Below are 13634 nucleotides of genomic sequence, written 5' to 3'. Positions count from 1 at the left end.
CCGCTTTGCTCAGCCCCTTTTATAGTGTTGCTAGTTGTAGGTGAAGATTGGAGTTTGTTCCTTGTTGGAACATGTTTATTGTTGGGATATCATTATTATATCTTGTCTATTTTAATGCACCTATATACTTGGTAAAGGGTGGAAGGCTCGGCCTTATGCCTGGTGTTTTGTTCCACTCTTGCCGCCCTAGTTTCCGTCATACCGGTGTTATGTTCCTTGATTTTGCATTCCTTACACGGTTGGGTTATAATGGGAACCCCTTAACAGTTTGCCTTGAATAAAACTCCTCCAGCAATGCCCAACCTTGGTTTTACCATTTGCCTCCTAGCCTCTTTTTCCCTTGGGTTTTCGGAGCTCGAGGGTCATCTTTATTTTAAACCCCCCTGGGCCAGTGCTCCTCTGAGTGTTGGTCCGAAATGGGCAGCCTGCGGGGCCACCTCGGGGTAACTCGAGGGTTGGTTTTACTCATAGCTTGACCTATCCGAGTGTGCCCTGAGAACGAGATATGTGTAGCTCCTATCGGGATTTGTCGGCACATTCGGGCGGCTTTGCTGATTTAGTTTTACCATTGTCGAGATGTCTTGTAACCGGGATTCCGAGTCTGATCGGATTGTCTTGGGAGAAGGAATATCCTTCGTTGATCGTGAGAGCTTGTGATGGGCTAAGTTGGGACACCCCTAATGGGAATTTGTTAATGTCCGGTTGTAGAAAACATGAAACTTAACTTAATTAAAATGAATCAACAGAGTGTGTGGCCGTGATGGTTTCTTTTCGGCGGAGTCCAGGAAGAGAACACGATCTCATGTTATGCTTGAACGTAGGTTGTTCTAGGATCACTTCTTGATCATAGTTTATCGATCGTGCCTTTGCTCTCTCTTCTCACTCTCATTTGCGTATGTTAGCCACCATATATGCTAGTGCTTGCTGCAGCTCCACTTCATACCTTTTACCCTTCCTATAAGCTTAAATAGTCTTGATCGCGAGGGTGTGAGATTGCTGAGTCCCCGTGACTCACAGATTACTTCCAAAACCAGATGCGGGGACCGATGATACCGCTTCAGGAGATTCGACTGAGCTCAAGTGGGAGTTCGATGAGGACTCAGGACGATACTACGTTTCCTTTCCAGACGATCAGTAGTGGTGCCCAGTTGGGGCGATCGAGGACTTTGTCGCATTTGGGGTTGTTCTTTATTTTGGTTCCGTAGTCGGACCTTGAGTGTATCTGGATGAATGTAATGTTATTTATGCTATTGTGTGACGTGGTGATTGTAAGCCAACTATGTATCTCTTTTCCTTATTCATTACATGGGTTGTTGTGAATATTACCTCACTTGCGACATTGCTTACAATACGGTTATGCCTCTAAGTCGTGCTTCGACATGTGGGAGATATAGCCGCATCGTGGGCGTTACAATTATGTTTCCGGTTAATACAATTCTAGCATGAATAATAAATATTTATCATGAAATAAGGAAATAAATAATAACTTTATTATTGGCTCTAGGGCATATTTTCTTCAGGAAGAGGTGCTTTGTGATGGGTTCGATATTGCCTTGCTCAATCCCAGTGACAGAAAGAGACATGACACATACTTGTATCGTTGCCATTAAGAATAAAAAGATGAGGTTTATTCATATTAATTGGGTTTATTTTGTGTACATCATGTCATCTTGCTTAAGGCGTTACTTCGTTCTTTATGAACTTAATACTGTAGATGCATGCTGGATAGGGGTCGATGTGTGTAGTAATAGTAGTAGATGCAGACATGAGTCGGGCTACTTGTCTCGGACGTGATGCATATATACATGATCATTGCCTTGAATATCCTCATAACTATGCGCTTTTCTATCAATTGCCCAACAGTAATTTGTTTACCCACCGTATGCTATGTTCGAGAGAGAGCCTCTAGTGAAAACTATGGTCCCCGGGTCTATTTTAATCATATATCAAAATCCAAAAATACTTTGTTGTACTTTATTTACTTTTATTTTATTTTGTGTCTTTGTTTATCTATCTATCACTACGAAATTTGATCCTTGCAATTAACCGCCAATGGATTGACAACCTCTTGTTTGCGTTGCGTGTAAGTATTTGTTATTTCGCGTGTAGGTGTTGTTCATGAGGTATTGTGTGGTTTTTCTACTGGATTGATAACCTTGGTTCTTAACTGAGAGGAATACTTATCTCTGAGCTGCCATGTTTCTGCCTCGCCTCTGCACCAACTAGCACCACCAAGCCGCCCTGTTTCTACGTCCTTGCCTCTGCACCAACCAGCACGACCAAGCCGCCCCGCTTCTGCCATCCTGTTCAAGTAGCTATAACGTCCTCATGGCTGTTTGTTGATTTCTGAGGAGACTGGTTGATATTGCGGATAATTTTCGAACGTATTTAAATTGGCAAGAATTCATTCAATGGAGCAAGGTGGGACTATGCAAGATAAATGACCACGCATCTTTGTTTGCGCAGAATTTTTACCGCGGGCGCTGGCCTAGCCTGACCCATCTAAGTGACGGAAGAAGCCAGGTGGCAATCCAGACATACGGGAATTACCCTACAATCGAAGAAACGAGATCAGGACCGCGGATTGAATACCTAAAACAACATGTACTATTCTCTCTCTCTATATATATATATATATATATATATATATATATAATATATATATATAATATAAAATATTACAAAGGTGGGTCGGGAAGAGGCAAGAGGAAAGAAAACTAATTAACGATACAAAAGGGGAGCGAAGGAGGGAGAAAAGTGGAAGGGGAAGTTCACAAATGAAAGGAGTGAAGCGAAAGGAAGAGAAAAGAAAACAAAAGCCCAGATTCCTCTCCAAACAGGTCCTATCCTTTTCCCCTCTCTCTCTCTCATTGTTGTTTTCTCTCACTGGACCCTCCATTTCTAAAAAAGAGAGAGAGGAGATGAGGACATGCAAAGCTACCATACCATAAAGATTTGCATAGGAATTTGCGGCAGCCAAGATCCTCTGGAAATTTGATTGGTGCAGCCGCAAGAATTATTTGTTGTCAATTGTTTGGTGCTCAAGGATGGTAGGTGGAGGAGAATTCAAGGGCACCATGGTGCAACAGATGGTGTGTGGTGGCACAAGCAACGCCAACAATATCATGAGTGGGCTGATGCCTTGTGCCGAGGAGGAGCAAGAGGAATCCACCAACATGCCTCTCATGTCTTCTTCTCCTTCTATGGCTTGCTCCCATGATCATCAGCTCCTTTACCACTCGTCAGGTCAAGTTCCTGATGTTCGTGACAGCGCTGCAACTTCCCCTGCAAGTTTTCAAGGTGGACAGGAGGAGAGCCAGATGCCAGAATCATGGAGCCAGATGCTTTTGTAAAGACCTTCGTCTATACCTCCCACCCTCAGTCCTCTGTGATTTACTTACTACTGATGCAAGAATTAGTGCTAGCTAGCTAGGGTGCCCTTCAATTCATGCAGATTTCTTCATCAGTACAAATTAAGTAGCTGCACGCTTTGTCCTGTTGTTGATCAACCCCCTCCCTAATGGTCTTTTACTGCAAATCTCACATGCATGTTTCTTCTTCCTAGTACTAACTTGTTGTTTTTTCATGTATGGACGGTGCATGTGTACGTACGCACGCGTCGGTAACCACAAAGCAGAGGAGGATTAGTTGGAGACCATGAGTCAGATCTACTGTCAAAAGGATTAGAGGAGGGTCCTATGGCGGCTCGGGCTGGAGCCCCAGCTTACAGTTTCTATGGCCATGGCGGTGGTGAGGAGATCCAGCCGTCGGGGCCCAACTCTCGGCTGAGCCAGATGCTCTTGGCTTTCTCTCCAAGGTCATGCATCACCTCGAACCTCGACGGCGGCTTGCTGGACTTCTCCAACGGCGCGGCGCCAGCGCCCGCACCGGAGCTGTGGAATCAACAATCGGATAACTCGTCTGAGGTGATCAACTGAATTTCACTTCATGCATGGCTGAAATCCCCCATAAACTCTTTGTCGTTTCCTCCAATTAATTTGCAAGGTATATTTCTTTGCTTGCAGTTGTTTCGCAAACAATTCTATGTATTCTTAGACGCTTTTTAATTAGAATCGATCGTTGCTTGATTATACAAAACCTTTAGCTCCATATGTGTGTGTGTCGTGTATATACTCTCTGTAAAGCTAATAATATTAATTCCAAAATTCTCAAAAAACAAAAACTTCTCATGTGCATACTTCATATCTTCTTAAGGGTGTAGAGATCCTTTTTTTTTGCCGGGGAGGGCATAGAGATTCACTTATATGTGTAATGTCACATCGGATTCTATCCGTGTTAATTTGGGCAATATCAACCATGGGATTAATTAACTCTTGTTAGCAGTTTCTTTTTGTACTAAAGATGAAATAGAGTCATGATTTGATTTTTCTTTTTTTTTCTACCTTCCAGAGTAACAGCACTGCAACTGGATCAGCTCCCAAGAAGGCTAGGGTTCAACCCGCCTCTTCAACTGGACAGTCTATTCTGAAGGTTTTATTCTTGACGCACTCCTTTCTTATTACTAGCTTAGAATCCTGATTCTCTCTCTGGAGTATGTAATTTTCTGTCTATACCAGCAGAAGAGCCTGTCAACGCTTGTACCCATCTCCCTTTCCTAGACAATATATTGCACATTTGCACCACATATAAAAATGTTAGACCCTCTATTGATAAATGTAAAACGAACCAAGTGTTTCAATGTTCAATTTTGAGCGTAAAAATATGATTGAATACTTTGCCCATAGTCCCACAAGGATCAGGTAATGCTTGTAAACTGGAATGCAGCAACAAATATTTTATTATCCATGCAAAAAAATGTATTCCGCATATTATTGTACTACGTATTGACCAAATTAATGAGAAGGCCATCTCTCGATAAGAATAGCTAAGGCTACCATGATATATCACTTGGATCTCGAACACTATCTATGATAATAAATCCAGAGGTGTTAATGAAATGTCCAAAAAAACGATTCAGTTTGAATGTATTTATATTCTGGATTGACCTAAAAAAGGGATATATGAAGTTGAAGGCCTTGCCATAGCAAAAGGGTCAATAGGTCAGGTTTGTTTGGTAACATCTTTTTCTTAGTGTTGGTAACATCTTTTTTTGATTGGTATGGCTTCGACCATTCCTAGAGCCAGGCAATTACTTAAACATAGGCATAGATAGAATTATTTGTCCACACGGTTATCAAGTTTTTTTTTTTGAAGTTACCGTTGCAAACCCCAAGAAACTAAGAACCTTCATCTATATTTTCTCATTCGTGTATGACAAATAGATCTATGGTAATATTGTTTTCTTTTTTTCTAAATGTATTTACGTACCAAAGTGATTAATTAAAAAAGTATCACCCTTGGAAACTTGGGTGTGTAGTATGGCCTTTGTTTATGCTGTTTATACTACTTCGGATATGGGATACTCTATTTTAATAAAGATGGTTGTGTGAGTCACATGATGCAGAAGCCGGGAGTTTTAAGCTCGTTACTGGAGAAATATGTTGAAAATTTCAGATATATGGAAAAGATATAGAACACGCTAAGATACAACAAAAAGTCCTTCTTGCCTTACATGTGCATATTGGCTAAAAAAAGGTGTGTATTCATATTTGCATCCCATCAATTTTGTCATTTCAGGTAAGGAAGGAGAAGCTCGGGGATAAAATAACAGCACTTCACCAAATAGTTTCCCCATTTGGCAAGGTATTACACCATTTTAGTTGTACGTTAATGTTAAACCTCACTGCACTGCACTCTAGCTAGCACTTGATGTCAAATATGCTTATGCATGATCTCACCTGCGAGCTCATCCCTCTAGTGCATCAGTGTGTAATTAAGCTTCAGGTCCCAAAAAGCTAGCAAAATATATTCTTTTGCGGCCGCTGACACATAGAATGGGAATGCATATATGTGAAGCTTTTGCCCATGCCCTTTATTTTTAGCTGCACATTCTTTCACTTTATGCAGCAAAGGAAGTACACTGACATATATGCACACTTGTTCCCATTTTACCAGACCGACACTGCGTCCGTGCTGCAAGAGACTATTGGCTATATCGGATTCCTCCTGGGTCAAATAGAGGTCCAACGTCCTTAACTTGTCTCTCTCTTCCCCACGAGCGGCCCTAATTTTTTCTTCATATTCGTAGTGTGTTTGATTTCTCAGGAGTTGAGATTTTATTCGTCTCCTGGTGTCTGCATCAAGAGGTGCAGACAGCAGCTTGCCAATGCTTGATGCAAAGTTTTGATATTCAGTTCTAGTAGTTGCTAGCTTCTACGTATAATTTTTACACATGCATGCATGCACTGCTTCCTTTACTTTAATATTGGTGGCATTTTCATGTAATATGCAAGTATGTGTGTTAAACAAATACGCATGACACCTACCATGCAACATGGTGCAGTGCCAGGGTAACGTATAGAGGTGTGTGTGGGGCGGCAAATTTTACCTGTGGTGCCTGGCTACCTGTAAAAGCGAGACGTGAGCTGCAGGCGAAACAAAAAGGGGGAAGGGTGGGGCTGGGTGTAAGAGCACGCTCTTAAAGTGCGTGCGTGGAAATCAGCACAACAGCAAGTTGCATGTGGGTGTGTGCCTGTGTTTTCATGCTTTGGATGTGCTTCGTCTAGCTCTTTCTATTTCTTCTCTACCGCTCGTCTCTCTGTCCCCTTTCTTTTTCACAATCTTGTTTACGTTACGTACGATTTCATGTGCATGACTGATGTTCACTCGTTCTTCCGTGTACATGCATGGTGCGCAGGCGCTCAGCTACCCATACTTGGGACATGGCACTGGTGCCTCCGTACGTCACCAAGCTGTAAGTAACCCATCTCTTTCTCTCTCTCTCTCTCTTACACACACACACACACACACACACACACACACATTTATGGATGTTTTTCTTGAGAATGACATATTTATGGATGTTGTTAACGTCATGGCTTTAGCTAATTGTAACACAAATAGTTCAATGAAGTTGCCGACTCATTACATGTACCCGTCAATTTATGCACCGGATGCCCCGATTCTAGTGCAGCCATTGGATGTGAAACCGAGGGAGAGGGTCAAGTTGGAAGATGGGTAGATGGCCTATTTTCAAAATAGTCCTTCTGTTTTGTTTGAATTGACCCAAACTCCACATGCCTCTCCATTAATATTTCCATGTGTTTAATTTTTGGTCTAACTATAAAAAGGGTGGGTCATATATGCCATTTTTTTATCCGTTTCCACTAACATGTTCATCTTGACAAGCTCTTAAAAACAAGATCGATGCTGCATACATTTTTTAATTATTTTTCTTGCTTTTTGAAACTTGATGGGTCAGTTTTGTAACAGGGAGCTTACACAAGAACTTTATAAGAACAACATATTTGAGTAAATTTAATGAAACACTATCCTACATTTTGTAGTTATTTCATAAATATATCGGTCAAGTGTCAAAAAAATATTTCGAAAATGTTTCAAAACATATTCTATATTGGTCTTGTTTCGAACATTTCATCAATACAAAACAAAAAGGATGGTCAAATCAGATCTGAATTTGGGCTTGTGGTTTAAAATATAATACCCTTTTTGTGTTTGGGGCTAGAAATAAACGCTACATTTACTAATGGGATTGGGCAAAGCGTGGAGTGCGGGTTAAATTTCATATAGTATGAGGTATGTTTCATAAAATGAAAACAATCCATCTTCTAGCCCGACTATGTCTCTTAGATTTCCATTCAATGGTCTCAAAAGCTTTGGTGCATAGTGTGCACCGATTGCTCATTTCACTAGATATTTTCTTTTTAATAGCCAGTCCTGAAGCTCAGCCGAGCTCAGCTCAAAACAAACAAACGGGGGCTTTACTCAATTATTAAAATATATTAATAACAGTCATGTTTTGAATATAAAATACATTGCTACATCTATATTTTACTAAAACCCTAATTTTACCGTGTCGAAAAAATAACCCTAGATTCCAGGTAATTCAATGTTTTATTGGGCTTTCGGGCCAAGCCTCGGCAGAAAACTAGAGCTTGAGTCCGGCCCAGCTGTCCGGCATTTGGGCTTAAGTGTTAGGCCAAGTTGCCCACACATAGGTTTACGTGCATGAGACATGGCTGCAAGAGGAAATATTAACTAGTTGGGTGCCATAGTCACAATATATGCTAGATTTCACTAATTATGGGCAGTTGCGGACCTGGTAGCATGACGTACTCTAACAGTGACAAAGATTTAACGAAACAGACATCATTCATGGGCGCCAATAAAGGGGGCTGCCGGTGGTGACATTGTCAAGCTTGTCACTATTGTTCAACTCAGTAGTGGCCATCATGTATAATAAGACATGTTAGTAGCAACTTCGTCCAACTAAAAAAGCCCGTCCGAGAATGATCCTCTTATCTATTGCCTTTGTATACAAGCCTAACTAACCTTAACCCTAGCATATCCATTGAAATGATCCCTCTCCACCACCAGTCATGATCTCCTTCCTCTATTACTCTTCACAATCCCTCGGCTCCTATTTCCTTCCTCCATTACTTATCTCTCATCTACCTCTCATCAACGCCGCTACATCGACTTCCTTTATGCCAAGGTCAAGATCACGCTCCTCTGCCATAACTTCTTTGTCGATGAGATCAACATCATGTGTTGAGGGTTCGTTGGTTGAAGCACGAAAGGAGGAACGTGCAGAGTCGCATGTAGTGTGTCATGCACCATTGTGGCCTAGGCGTCATGGGCTCGTCACCAAGGTTGAAGAGTCCTTTGCATTTGGCCTACTCTTCAATGTCGACAACCTACACCAAACATCCATGACACCTTCAGCCTCCACCAACCGAATTCAACATCTCCAATATCCTCCTCGAATATTACAATGGGTGGCTAAGAAAGGATGTCTTCTTGAGTGATGTTGGCCTCTCATATAGAGTGGTCTCGATTGAGCAGCGGCGTGACCTCCTCTGGCGGGCGATGGTGGTGGATAGTGGCAACACAAGGTGATGGATGAAGCTATAGCTCCCTTGGCATGGCTGGAAACTCGATCCATGAGTTTTTTATGCACTAGTCACCATTGGCGTGTGCATTGTGTCCTTTAGTAGTAACAAATATCGGCACTAAACATTTTGTCAATGGCTGCAAAATGTCAACTCGTCAATGTAGATGGCGAAGTGTGGTTAGTGGTTAAGTTGTAGAAGAAAACCTCTTTGTTTCTTCATGAAAGGATGGCCTAAGGGTAGACATCGCTTGTGAAGACTAGTGGTGCATTGGTAACCAACTGAACATCACCAATGGAAACTAGTGACAATCTTATAATGTTTATCATAAAGTTCACGACAAATAATATTCTTCATTAATTTGCTATGACTCTTTTACCATCAAAAAAGTTGTTACAATTTTTTTCATCATGGACTAGATGCCACGTGGACTCACTGTATGGACTAAATGACATGGTAGCCACATCAAACCATACACCCTACACGACAAATAATGGTGATAACCGTCGTCACAAAATTAGATGGCCCATTCCATCTAACATATCCTAATTTAATTTTGTCCAAAGCAATGTCATAGAAATTTGGAGGATTGGCGCTCTTAGGGATTTTTCCTATATATATAAATCATCCGATATCTTTAGAAAAAATGCCCCTGGATTGCTTTTGCACCCTAGTTTTTGGAATTTTCCATCAATTAAAACACCTTAGTACAATTCCTTTGCTTTTTCCTATGAATCTCTCTCTCTCTCTCTCTCTCTCTCTCTCTCTCTCTCTCTCTCTCTCTCTCTCTCTCCCAAATTCATGTGGCTTTCTAATCCTATAGGATTCAAGAGGACATGTCACTCCAATCTGGTGTTTGTCCTTGAGAATCTTGTGAATCAAAGTAGCTTTAAATATTTAATACTCTCTCCGATCCATATTAATTGACACTGATTTATTACAATTTGTACTAAAATCAGCGACAATTAATACACTTTTACTAAAATCAGCGACAATTAATATGAACTGAAGGGAGTACGATGATGATCCAAGCCCATTTCTACTATTCAACTTGTGAAATGGGTCATGGATAAGTCCAAATGGTTTTAGAAATATGAAAATGGGTAAATAGACTTAGATAAAAGGTATGTGCATTTTACAATTAATAGAATGTTTGAATTTAGAGGGTACAAATTGCTGGGTGCACCTAGCCAATTTAAGCTGGACACTGGGCGCACTTATCCAGGGTGGACGGTCCGATCTCCACTAGGTAGCGCGCATGCCACCTATTTCAGCCCAAATTAAATGCCAAAAAAGTACATTATTTGTAAACATGGTGAAGTTGAAATGAAAATTACGAACTGATCATGTTTATGAAGAATACCTACTGACCAGAGTAGTGAAAATCTGAATTCATTGACAGTTTCATTATCCACAAGTCCAAAGTTCGTAATCTGATAAAACACAAAATAATGAGCAGAAAAGTACTCCTCTGGTCGGGTGCATAGGGCAATGTGTGTGTGGTTATAGGTCACCGAATTGGCTAACTAAATATGTGGCATGTGCCACCAGTAGCATAACATTGGATTCATATATGGATAATGTTTTTAAACATATTTTTTTCTTCACATGTAATGCGTATTTGATTAGTCAAACTGCCGACCTTGAAGCATGTGTACGCCCTATGCACCACGGAGGGGGTATGTTTTTACCCCTATAAACTTGATATCAGGCTGCCGGAGGTTTGTATTTTTATCTATCAAAGATGCAATGAAAATTTATCAATTTACAATTTAAACCTGATATAAAAAATAACATAATACACCCAATATCTCATTTTTATAATATATTTAGATTGTTTAAGTTGGATTTTCACGGAATTCCCACCGGTTGTCATCTTCGTTTTAGGGCGCCAACTTTGGCGTCCAGATTTTTAGCGGGTAACAGTGATTGACCGGTGACAAGATACGACAGGGTGCATATTGCCGGAGCAATTAAGGTAGGGACATGCACGCATGTGCTGGCTACCGCATGTGAGCCAATGATGTATGCACGTCCGCTAGATGCCTATATCATTTCAGGCAAACTTTTTGCACGCCTGTACGTGCAATGCTGAAATGCGGATTGTTCACATGCTTCTGTTGGCTAGCTTTAAAAGAGAGCATGTGCACATTTCTAAGAATTGCGAAATAAACCTTACGTATACATGAATAGTGCAAAAGTAAGTTTGATAGCAAGAACTTGTTACAAAATGTATGCCCGTTTCTGATGTGTCAGAAGAGATAATATAATAGATGAATGACTGTCTGTTAAAAACGCTCTTATATTATTAGACGGAGGGAGTAGTATAGAAGGCACCTACGTGTACTCATCTGTATACGTGATAAATGAGTAGGTGCTGGGGAGAACTTTCACTAGCACATGCACATATAACTTGTCACAGAATGTATGCCCATTTCTGTTTCTAAAACGCGAGAGCATGAGGGGACTGCTGGTTTGCTCCCCCAAGAAATATGGTGGTTTAGGAGTGAAGAATATTGAATGTTTCAGCCGGGCTCTGCGGCTGAGGTGGGAGTGGTTTCGATGGGATGAGGTGGACAGGCCGTGGAAGGGCACCCCGACGCCGTGCGACAGCTCTGACAAGCAGCTCTTCTCGAGCTGTACCACAATTCAGTTGGGTGATGGCTCTCTTGCTTCCTTCTGGATGGACAGATGGCTGAATGGGGTTGCACCTGTTGTTCTTGCTCCGGAGATCTTCAAATTGACCCGCCTCAAAAGGTTATCGGTCAAGGAGGCGATGGACAATGGGCGATGGATGAAAGGGTTACAGCGTATGCATACTGATGCCCAGATCGAGCAGTTTGTCAGGCTTTGGGGGGAGGTGCAGAATGTGATGCTGTCCAACAACAGAGATAGCATCAGTTGGGACTTAACTGCAAATGCTGCATACTCTACTTGCTCTGCTTATGAAATTCAGTTTGCAGCTAGGATTGCGATGCCGGGTTTGGACCGGGTGTGCAGGTGCAAGATGGAAGGAAAGGTCAAGTTTTATTTGTGGCTGCTCCTGCAAAATAGGAACTGGACGGCAGATCATCTGCGAGCGAGAGGGTGGTCACATAATTCCATGTGCCGGTTGTGTGATCAGCAGGAGGAAACCGCGGAACACCTAACTCTGTCCTGCTGCTATGCAAAGGAGGTTTGGTTCCAGTTCAGCAGAACAAGCAGCGCAATGTACAATGCTATTTCGTCGACACCCTCGATTAGGGAATGGTGGTTCAGGCTGTATTCTGCTACAGGTGAAAAAGAGAAAGTATCTGAGGATATTACTTTGGCCGCGTATATCGCGTGGAATCTGTGGATGGAGCGAAACCGAAGGGTTTTTGATCAGAAGGAGCGGACGGCCATCTCTCTGGTTGTTTTCATCAAGGAGGAGGTTAATTTATTCTGGGAGGCAACTAAGAGGACCACTGTAGTATAGATGTGAGATTTCCCGTGATGTGGTGTTTTTTTTTCCAGGTTGTTCTGAGTGCGTGGGTATGGTGTCTGAGCTAGGCTCTAGTGGTTTTGTAATGACTTCTCTTTCTTCTATAATGCAAAGGCAGAGCTCCTGCTGTTCGCGTCAAAAAACCGCGAGTGCGCACGTACTTCTATCCAACTTTGCTCCAAATATAATCAACCTTAACTATAACTGGTCTTTCTTTTGTGCGTGCAGCAGCTGAACCATGGCGATCACATAAATTCCTCGGCAGAAGCAGCCCGTCCCCAACAGGTTTGTACAAACATGTATAGACGCATTTGCATTTGTTTGCTTCGTATACGTCGATATCGATCACAAATACTAATTAAACTACTCGATTGGTACATATGTAGGATGCACAAGATGTCGAGGGCAAGAAGTCGGATCTGAGGAGCAGAGGGATGTGCCTGGTGCCGGTGTCGTGCATTACCTCGCGTCTGGGCGCCGACAACACCTCCGACTTCTGGCAGCCGGCGCCGCCGCTCAGCGGTATCATCCTGCGATAGGATCATCAAGTTGTCTAAACACCGCGGGCTTGTGTGCGCGCGTAAATATATACCATTGGTTAGCATTCATGTATCCATTGTTGATATACATATATAGTTGTTGAGGTATTTGGAAACACATATCATCAGGAGCAGTCATTCTATGTGCAAGAGTGATTGCTCATGATGATATGCAATGCATGTATGTATGCATACACAATATACACACAAAGTGCTGCTCTCCACCTGTTGTGTATGCATGTAGTACCTTTTTCTACGGAATATGTGTGTCTACTTTGCAACGGACGGTTGACTTATTTTAGGACCCTCCCACAAAAAAAAGACTTGTTTTGGGACCGGGGAACCTTTATTGATTCAAGTTGAATACAGGCCCAACAATTCCGACTGAGGTTTTAAGGGGGTTTCCTGTACGAAGCTCCCCGCGTCAAAGTGACGACCAAACGCACATGGGATACGTGCACTTGGCCAGACCATTTGTAGCCACTTTTTCTCTCTTTTTTTCCTTTTGAGTTTTTATGGTCTTTGGTTGGGTATTCTTCGGGCTTTTCTTCTTTCTTTTCTTTTTCTTATTTTTTCTTTTTCTTATTAGGTTTCTTCTACTCTCTTCTTCTTATTTTTTAATTTTTTACTTTTACTACTTTTAAAATACATAGAATTATC

The 13634-nt window shown here is 41.8% G+C and overlaps 1 protein-coding gene across 2 annotated transcripts; it reads left to right on the top strand.

Moving 5' to 3' along the window:
• The first annotated feature begins 2796 nt into the window (after positions 1–2796).
• On the top strand, positions 2797–13255 carry LOC119267685 (transcription factor bHLH68-like). 2 transcript variants are annotated; one of them, XM_037549117.1, is made up of 8 exons: positions 2797–3349; positions 3638–3926; positions 4411–4491; positions 5638–5703; positions 6016–6081; positions 6758–6814; positions 12667–12720; positions 12822–13255. In XM_037549117.1, the coding sequence occupies exons 1-8, from the start codon at positions 3048–3050 to the stop codon at positions 12972–12974; spliced, it is 1068 nt and encodes a 355-aa protein (XP_037405014.1). In that variant the 5' UTR covers positions 2797–3047; the 3' UTR covers positions 12975–13255. The 2 variants fall into 2 exon arrangements, with proteins under 2 accessions (XP_037405014.1, XP_037405013.1); XM_037549116.1 differs by having other exon boundaries at positions 2799–3349; positions 12664–12720.
• Positions 13256–13634: the final 379 nt, after the last annotated feature.

The sequence above is a fragment of the Triticum dicoccoides genome, chromosome 3A (genome assembly GCF_002162155.2).
Source record: "Triticum dicoccoides isolate Atlit2015 ecotype Zavitan chromosome 3A, WEW_v2.0, whole genome shotgun sequence".
Taxonomy (NCBI): Eukaryota; Viridiplantae; Streptophyta; class Magnoliopsida; order Poales; family Poaceae; genus Triticum; species Triticum dicoccoides.
Note: the sequence above shows the minus strand (reverse complement) of the source record. Positions and strands in the feature narration are given on the sequence as shown.